General features: G+C 45.4%; 1 protein-coding gene across 1 annotated transcript in view; it reads right to left on the bottom strand.

Annotated features, from left to right (window-relative positions):
* The window catches only part of LOC142468773 (killer cell lectin-like receptor subfamily F member 1), a 28,296-nt gene extending 18,116 nt beyond the window's left edge, over window positions 1-10,180 (bottom strand). The window contains exon 1 of the mRNA XM_075575312.1: window positions 9,825-10,180. Within this exon, the coding sequence (XP_075431427.1) occupies window positions 9,825-9,930 (106 nt within the window). The 5' untranslated portion in view covers window positions 9,931-10,180. The remainder of the gene's footprint in view (window positions 1-9,824) is intronic.
* Window positions 10,181-10,384: the final 204 nt, after the last annotated feature.

Raw genomic sequence — 10,384 nt, forward strand, 5'->3', positions numbered from 1 at the left:
CTGATGTGAGGGATTCCCTTCCCAGCGAGATAGCGCCCTGTCGGAACATCTAGTGGCCGGGTGAGAAGAAAATCAGCCTCACTAGTGGAGATCAACCCCTTCGGTGCAGTGTCCAGCTGATTTTCATGCGACCTGGAGCGGAGACAAGCAGTACCCAGGAGATCCTGATCCGAGGAGAAATTCCTTGATGACGTGGTGCAGCAGCCGTGGGAGCGCCTGTCCTTTTATTGGTTAATATACGTGCATTTATTACCTTACTCATACATTGTTTATTTTTATATACTACACGTATGAGGGTCTTGCGCTTTCTTCTTGTTTGGTTTCTCTAGTGGGCTGGCCGACACCAGCTTCTTCAGTATAGCAGCGGACCCTCCATTTCTGAGAGAAGTGTTCCTTTTTACTTCTTTGTCACAATTGTTGGTGTTTTTTTGGTTTAAACATCTCCTTTCTTTACACTATTATAGCACTAATGTTTCACTTTCACGTAATACCACAGTGTATTTTGTGGTTCTAAGTTACATTTATTATAAATCACTAATTTGATATCAATATTACACTATTTTATATTGTTTTTCACTTATTGATGCGCTTGGACATATTTTGTTCTATATCTAAGCAGTAAGTGAACTTCAGCCCTTTGGAGAGTGAGAGGGCATTAGTCTATAGGGGGGTGGGTGATTGGGGTAGTTGCCCCAGGGAGGGGTGTTAGCGGGATGAGTTTAACCCTTCATTACCATAAAGCATGTCGCTATGGTAATGAAGGGGGATTATTCATGTATTTTAATATTGTTAATGTAATTTTTTCATATTACTGGGTACACGTGTATTTTTTTATGCTTAATGCTCAAAACTACTACTAGCCACATTTGGCTAACAGAGATCTTGGGCATTAGTATAGCAGGGGGCAGATGTTGGGGGGGGGGTGGTTGAGGTGATGGGGGTATTTGTCATGGGGATGATGGGCAGCCCACCGAGGAGGCTGGTGGGACGTGTTAACCCCTTGGTTACCTTAGTGGTTAGTAAAGCATTGCATGGCAATGCTTCATTAGCCTCTACGGTGGCCAAGGGCGGGTATGTAGTGTAGTTTTAGGTTTATATTAACCCCTTTGTAGCCAGCTAGTCATGGAAACGCATGACTAGTTGACCTGTGGGCTACTTAGGGGTTAATAAGTACTGTAATGTATTTTAATAACTATTTTATCATATATGACATGCTGGTTTAGCTTATCTGGCCTACATATATCATAACGCTTATATACATAGGAAAGACAGGGCTGGCACCAGCATGAACCAGGTGATAAAATATTTGCCGTATATCTGCCGTTCATTCCGTTCCGATGCATGGCAGTTTTTACCTAAAATGTGGTATTGTGCTAGTTTTTTTTTATATCAAATGTAATGCTTTTAACAGATCCCATAAAAAGTGCCTTATATTTGGCAGTGCAACATTGATGTATTACATGATAACACTGAGGCACTTTTTTTTTTGCGCTAAATAATGCATTTTGAAAGCATTTTACTTGTTACTACAGCCTAGGTTAAAGTTAAATATATATTTATACAGATATGTATAGGACAGTGCACAGCAGGGGGTATACGTGGTAGAAAACAAAGAAGGAAGATCACTGCTCTGATTGCACTCAGTATATGTACAGTATATATAATGAGTGTGAAGTGATGTCAATGGTTACAAATAATTGTAATTACTTACAATTACGGGAGAAGGAGTGGCTCACTGAGTAAAGAGGGAAAAGGGAGACCAAAAAGCGCACCAGCACAAACGGAGCAGGAAGAAACCAGGACAAAAAAATGATTAAAAGGGCACTTTAATGTGGCAAAAGACCCATCCAATGCATTTCGAACGTCGCAGCGTTCTTTTTCAAAAAAAGAACGCTGCGACGTTCGAAATGCATTGGATGGGTCTTTTGCCACATTAAAGTGCCCTTTTAATCATTTTTTTGTCCTGGTTTCTTCCTGCTCCGTTTGTGCTGGTGCGCTTTTGGTCTCCTTTTTCCCTGTATTGCATTGAGTAGCTGCACAGCCTGCCTGCCTGCCCTACCAGGATGTGAGTATTTGCATATTTTTCAGGGGAACCTGCCAATGAGACTGATGGTGAGTGGGTTGCACCACACACCACCTGTCTTCAGGAGGATAGTACCCATTATATGACACAATAGGTACTATATCAATTGTTAGTACCCTGGTACAGTGGTCTGGCTTATTATCATTTTGAGATATACCTGCATTTGAGCGCTTCAGCTATTTTCCATATCACTGAGTAAAGACACTGACTGGCACTGAGTTTGAAGCAGGGGAACCTGGTTCAATTCCCGGTGTCGGCTCCTTGTGACCTTGGGCAAGTCACTTTATCTCCCTGTGCCTCGGGCACAAAAAAACATAGATTGTAAGCACCACGGGGCAGGGACCTGTGCCTGCAAAATGTCTCTGTAAAGCGCTACGTAAAACTAGCAGCGCTATACAAGAACATGCTATTATTAATTAGAACTATTTGAAATAAATACATGAAAATAAATGGGAACACAAACACACCATAGGACAAAACAAGAACATACTAATGGAAAACCTGGTATTCGACGGCAGCCAATAGTGTGAACCTAATGCTCCCTGCATGAAATAGGAGTGTTACATGAGTAAACTCACTGTTTCGTACGGCAACCTATATCTGTGAGCAGTCACTATGGTAATTGGAGAGATAATTCCAAAAATCTGAGCCCTTTTTGGTATCTGGCTCCGTTCCAGGCAGAGAAGATTGATACTATTAGTTACAAATGTAACTGGCAGCTGATACTATAGTTGTGTTCTCTTGCTACTCCTATGAGGTAAGGGAAGAGGTTGAATATAAAGATATGAATATATCCCCAGAGATAGAATGTCAGTACCTCCAACGTATCCACCCCCGAGCTGTTAAAGCACCGAATAACCCTCTCTCTCTCAGGGACAGACGGAGCTACCGGCGTCCCTGATATGCTGCTGCTAAACCATGCGGTGCCTGACTGGTGAAGCCAGACGCCACGCCCCATTGTACGTTTCACGTTACATTATAGCCAATGCTCCGGTAAGGGTGACTCGCGTTAAACTGCTACCTGACCTCTGGCACTTTCCCCTCTTCCTGTAAGAATGCGGTGGTCACATCTATTCTCAAAAACACCACAGACCCTACAGTATGTGCCTTACTAACTACTGCCCTGTATCCCTCCTGCCTTTTTCCTCCAAACTGGTAGAACATCTCATTTTCTTCTGTATGATACATTTTCTCAATTCCCACGCCCTCCAGCATCCTTTACAATCTGGCTTTTCTACAGCTCACTCAAGAGAGACTGCGCTCACTAAAGTAACCAATGATCTACAGGAACCAAAATCCCATGGTCATTTAGCCCTACTAATCCTGACAAATCTCTTTGCTGCCTTTAATACTGTCGATCACCCTCTTCTCTTTCATATTCAATACTCCATTGGTATCCGCAACAAAGCTCTTTGTTATCATACCTCTCCCGTTGCATATTTTCTGTCTCTGTTGCGAACATGTTGTTATCTTCTGTTGATCTGTCTGCTGGTTTTACTTCAGGTCTCTGTCCTGGGTCCACTCCTTTTCTCTCTCTACACATTATCACTTGGACACCTCATCACCTCTTTTGACCATCTCTATGCAGACGATACACAGATATTGTATTGTATGGTATGTCTTTATTTATATAGCACCATTAATGTACATAGCACCTCACAGCAGTAATATACATGACAATCGTATAAATAACAAATAATATAAAACACATAAAGGGGAGAAGTGGTTCAGACATAAAATAAACATTTAGGAAAAGGAGTCCCTGCTCCGAAGAGCTTACAATCTAATTTGTTGGTAGGAAGAACGTACCGAGACAGTAGGAGGGTGTTCTGGTAAGTGCATCTGCAAGGGGCCAAGGTTAATGTAAGAGGTGTTAATTATCAGCCATGGAGCTACTCATATGCTTCCTTACGCAGGTGTGTTTTGAGGTGGGTCTTAAATGTGGATAGAGTGGGTGGTAGTCGGATATTGAGGGGAAGGGCATTCCAGAGGTGTAGAGTAGTCAGTGAGAAGGGTTTAAAGGCGGGAGAAGGCTTTAGATACAAAGGGGGTAGAGAGAAGACATCCTTGAGCAGAATGCAAGAGTGGGATGGTGTATAGTGAGAAATTAGGGTTGAGATGTAAGGAGGGGCAGAAGAGTATAAAGCTTTAAAAGTGAGGAGGAGAATTCAGTGCGAGATGCGGGATTTGATAGGAAGCCATTAGAGTGATTTCGGCAGGGGAGACGCTGAGACAGATTTAGGAAAGATTGTGGCAGCAGCATTTAGGATAGATTGTGGGGGAGACAGGTGAGAGGCAGGAAGGCTGGACAGCAGGAGGTTACAGTAATCGAGACGGGAGAGAATGAGGGCCTGAGTCAGAGTTTTAGCAGTCGAGCAACAGTGGAAAGGGTGTATCTTTGTAATATTGCAGAGGAAAAAGCGAGAGGAGAATGTGAGAGAGGAGTCGAGTGTGACCCTTAGGCAGCGTGCTTGGGCTACTGGGTGAATGATCGTACTTCCAACAGTAATGTGGAAGGAGGTAGTAGGGCCAGGTTTGGGAGGAAGTATGAGGAGCTCTGTTTTTGCCATGTTAAGTTTAAGTCGGCTGACGGCCATCCAGGATGATATTGCAAAGAGACATTCAGAAACTTTAGTCTGTACAGTAGGTGTAAGGTCAGGGGTAGAAAATAAATTTGAGTGTCATGAGCATAGAAGTGATATTTGAACCCAAGAGATGAGATTAGGATACCTAGAGAGAGTGTAAAGAGACAAGAGAAGGGGTCCTAGGACAGAACCCAGGGGTACCCCCACAGAGAGATCGATAGAGGAGGAGGAGCTGCTAGCAAAAGAGAGACTGCAAGTATGATGGGAGAGGTAAGAGGAGATCTATGATAGAGCTTTGTTACGAATGCCAAGAGTATGGAGAATGTGAAGGAGAAGAGGGTGGTCCACGGTGTCAAATGCTGCAGAGAGGTCGAGAAATATGAGCAGAGTGTAATGACCTCTGTCTTTGGCAGCTTGGAGGTTATTAGTTATTTTACTGAGGGATGTTTTAGTTGAGTGAGCAGTGCGGAAGCCAGATTGTAGAGGCTCTAGGAGAAAATAGGTGTTGAGAAAATGGAGCAAACGAGAGAATACAAGACGTTCAAGGAGTTTAGAGGCAAAACACAGGAGGGAGACAGGTCGGGTCAAGCTTGCTGTTTGTGAGTAATTGTATGACTGCTGCATGTTTGAAGGAAGAGGGAAATGTACCAGAGTAGAGGAAGGTGTTACAAATGTGTGTGAGCATAGGGATTATAGTAGGAGCAAGAGGTTTTAGGAGATGGGAGGGAATGGGATCAAGAGGGTAGGTGGTAGAAGGAAAAGAGGAGATCAGCAGTGACGCATCCTCCTCTGAGACAGTGGATAAAGAGTCATGGAATACAGGAGGAGAGATAGGAAGAGGTGTAGGATGGGAGGAGGATGCATATCTATCTACCACTACTCTCACACCTTCAGTACAGTCCCAAGTGTCTGATTGCCTCCTGGCTATATCCTTGTGGATGGCGCTCTGCTGCATTAAACTTAAAATGTCTCACATTATCTTCTCCTATTTCCACCTAAATCTGGCCTAATACACCCCTTTAACATAACGGTGAACTGTACTACCATCTCTCCTGTCCCCAAAGTATGGTGCCCAGAAGTGACATTTGACCCCTACCTTTCCTTCTACATTCACATTCACGGCATGGCTAAAACTTCCCCCAAAACAGTTTCTGCTCATCTCATCCTTACATACCTCTTGTTGCTTTCTCATCAGATTTTTGATCACCCACAAAGTTCTTATCTTCAAGACCTCTGAACTCAATTGCTCCTCCCTACAGATGTGTCGCTTCACCATAACAACACAACACTGCAGAAGGAAGGCCGCTCCGCATAAGGTAAGACCCCCCTCCCTGTGCACGCACACGCTTCTCCCCCAGTTACACAGACACCCTCCCTCGTCCCTACCATGGGGTGAGCAGCGATGGGACTCCCAAGCTCCATACTCCAGCTCTCCCCTCTCTGGTCGGGCGGAATTTGGATCCCAGCACCGAAGGCACGGGGCCCAAGGTAACCGGCTTGCCCTAAGGCCATCCTGCGACACATACACACAGGTTCACAGGTAAACACGTACACAGGTACACAGGTACACACTTACGCAGGTACACAGGTACGCAGGTACACACGTACGCAGGTACACAGGTACACACGTACGCAGATACACAGGTACACACGTACATCATTGTTGTTTTTATTCTGTTTTTACAGCATGGGTTTAAGATTGGACCAAAGATAAGGAACTAGAATAAAATAATAAATAAAGGTACACTGAAGATATCAGTTCAATCAAAAAGGAGAAAGTCCGGATGAAACTTTAAAAACTGAAAATGGACATTCAGGGAAAGTCTTCAATATTGGTTCATAAAAATGTTTGCGGTGTTCTCTTAAAATTGTTAAATCTCACAAAATAAGACATTACCAGAATGTTATCAGAAATGTTGTGGAAATAGCAGTATATAGAAGGCAATCTGTATGCACATAGAATTTTAATTGTTTGTTAAAAGAAAAGTTGGTATATTTCACGAGTCACGAATTTAAGGGAAATATTTTCACATTTCTAAAAACAATTGCTCGTTTCCGGATCGAACCCCCATCAGCATTAATCCTCCCAGGCTGCAATCGTATGCTTTGCTACATCTGTACCGATCCCGATACAACTTAACATCCTGCTGTCAATAAATCCTTATATCCCAGCTTTGTACTTTTCCTAAATAGATGCAGCAACAAGAGACTTGGAAATCCTGGGAATATGCTGCCTGGTTACAAAAAAAAGCATTTAGACCAATATTTGCTAAGTGATGCTTTATTTTATGAGCCTGGTTACCCCGTCACCGTCACAGTGCTGTTCCATCACACAGTGGTGGGAGACATCTCCCAACCCCTTCAAATGAATGGGGTGCAAGGTGTATTCTAGCAGCACCTTTATGTGTCTTTAAGCATAGAATAGCTTAGTAAATAAAGGCCTCAATGTGCAGACATCATTAATATAACATATATATGTAGCCCTTTTTCTGACGCTCCCAAAGGGACTACGGGTAACTGCACGCACCTGTGGCTCCAAGAGATCTGAGCCTCCGCTAACTGGGAGCCTGGGGTAGCACTTATAGCGCAGCGCCTCCACCTACCCAGGATCCCCGTCATGTGAGATTCCCCTGGGCAAGAAACATACCAATACAATGCGTGCAACCAGCTTTACTTTGTGCAATGATAACCTTATCACTTTATATGAACCGTGGAAATAACACAAAATCCATACACTTATACTATAACACTATACTAATACTCTAACGCCGCTAACGGATAATGTCCTTATAACATAAGTGGCTCGGCCACACCCCTAGGGAATATTGTCCTGTACAAAAGTGGCTCAGCCACGCTCTTATGAGTATGTCTCTGTCCCGTCACCGTGTGCCCCACACACCGTGTCCATGCAATAATGATAGAACGATAGCTGTGTGTACTTAGGCCTTTGGCCACTCACTAGTGTCCCCAAAGAGTTATGCCTAAGGCGGGATCAGCGCCTGTTGACCGGTGTTGGTGCCCTTGACTCTGTGATTTGTCCCTAACCAGTATACAGTAAGGTGACAATCACTTCCACTATAGGACGTTCCTGCAGCACAGCAGCCTACTGTGACTATGGGGATACTCCTAAGGGCCTGTGGGGATAGATGTCCTATGCAGGCGGGTCACGGACCCCCTGCACTCGCACTACCTCCTCTGGCTCCTTCCAGATCTCCACTGCCTTGCGTGGTCTCTCCCCCACGCTTCCCTTCCTGCTTCCGTAATCCTAGCCTTCTGATTGGTTCCTCCCGTCAGGTGACCATTCTAGGGCTCATGGGAGTTGTAGTTCCTCCACGGAGCCTTTCCCTTACAGGCCCGTCGTTCGCGCGCTTACATTGCGCATGCGCGACCTTTCCACTCTATCAGTGCCCTCTGCAAGGTTGTGCAACAACATGGCGGCACCCTGTACTAACGTGCCGCCGCGGAACCTGCCACACTCCCTCCAAACACACATAGGGTTCCCAACACACCCTTACATATATATGCTATCTATATATATAATTCTGAAAATCTTGGTTGTGAGTGTCTGTAGACCATTTAATTGGTCCGTCGGTCCGTCCGTCGGTCCGCCCGCCCGCCCACCCACGGCTCTCATTGGCCGGTGCGCTCTAAACCAGGGCTCCCAATCCCCACTGCTGCTGCTGCCTGAGGTGAGGAAATGCTCAGTGGTGGTGGTGGTGTCGGCTGTTGCTGCTGGGAGGGAGGCTTAACTGAGACTGTGAGTTTTTGCCCCCACCCCCAGCTCCGTTTTTGACACCCCCCAACACACAGTGACAGACACACACAGTGACAGACACACACAGTGACAGACACACACACACACACTGACACACACACACACACACACACACTGACACACACACACACTGACACACACACACTGACACAGACACTGACACCCCCCTTCCCCCTCTGCCTGCCTTCCCCTCACCCCCCACCTCTGCCTTCCCCTCATGCCGCCTCCGCCTTTCACCCACCCACCGCCTCACACCCCTGCGCCCCACAGTCGCCACCGCACTCCACAGACACCTGCCGCCTCTCACCCACCCGACACACACCTGCCGTCTCTCACCCACCCGACACACTCGACACACGCCTACCGCCTCCCACCCCTACGCACCGGCATCACTGACCAGCCGCCGCACCCATTCACCACCCACCCGGCGCCTCCCGCCTCACACCCACCCACCACACTCACACCCCTACGCACCAAGATCACTGACCAGCCGCCGCCCGCACTCACCATACACCCGCCACCTCACACCCGCTCACAGCCTAGCGGGACCCCCACCCACAGCCAGCACTCACTACCCACCCGCCACCCGTACTGAACACCCACCTGCCGCCTCACACCCGCTCACACCATAGCGGGACACCCACCCACAGCCAGCACTCACTACCCACTCGCCACCTGTACTGAACACCCACCCACACCCTAGCGGGACACACACCTCACATTTTACATCATTTATGTCACCAAAATATACATTGTACTGTGGTGTCTTTACAATAAACAATTTTTAAACAACAACATCGTATTACATTTTCTTTCATGTTTCTTTTCAACATTATTATACAACCTTTCCACCAAATAGTTAACCTATTGTTCCCTTATTTATACATAATACTACCTATTACGGATTTACATCCTGGGTGACGCCGGGTATATCAGCTAGTATATATATATACACATGTATGTATGTATATATATATATATATATTCTGTATATAAATCAGACCTACGGTGCACACAAGATATTTCATTTTATTGATACTAACTGTTTTTGTTGTACCATTAACAAATGTTATATTGTACTATTCATGCAATATGAAATATATAGAATTACTAACTGCTATTGCTATAATATTGTATTATATTGTCTTTACTTATATAGCGACAATAGTGTACTCAGCGCTTCACAAAGAATACAGTACGGGGAATTATAATAATAGAATAAGCGCAGCAAAATCAGACAATATGAAAGGAAATTCCTGCCCCGAAGAGCTTACAATCTAAGTGGTATGATGGGAGACTTACAGAGACAGCAGGTGAGGGAATAAGTGATATAATATATTCCCATTGTCAAAGGATTCCCTGTTTGTTTCCCGGAATTTACCTGCTTTAGATATAACATTTTCCACACATCTCAGCTTCATTTCCGCCATTTGTAGCTTCTTGCCAGCCAGGTGCCGCGTCTCTGTAACATTTCCCTCTGCGCCCATGCTCCGGATCAGGCTGATGTTCAAGACTTGCTGATCCAGGTCTTCTTTGCGATCATCAAGACTGAGGGACACTTCTGAAAGTGTAACACAGGAGCTTGTTGTGGAAGGGTACAGTACGAAGCTGAAACTTCATGTACTACCTATACTTTGGCTCACATTTACTACGCGGTATTATGCCGTAACAATGTCAAACAAATCGGTAGTAAGGTTCCTTATGGCAGAGCAGCACTTAGTAATGATGCCTCTATATAAAAGTATAAGAGTACCTGCAGATAAAAAAGGAAAACCCAGGTCAAAGTCAAGCGGGGCGGCTACGTCTCGGGCACGTAGGCCTTCTTTTCAACAAAAACGGGGTCTTCCCGTCAAGAGGCAAAAAGAGTCCTGTAGCTACAATGCCATTTATGGATACTTGGGGCCTCATGCAGTAAGCGGCGGAAAGGCACTTCTCGCCCGT

Source organism: Ascaphus truei, chromosome 1 (assembly GCF_040206685.1).
Source record: "Ascaphus truei isolate aAscTru1 chromosome 1, aAscTru1.hap1, whole genome shotgun sequence".
NCBI lineage: Eukaryota > Metazoa > Chordata > Amphibia > Anura > Ascaphidae > Ascaphus > Ascaphus truei.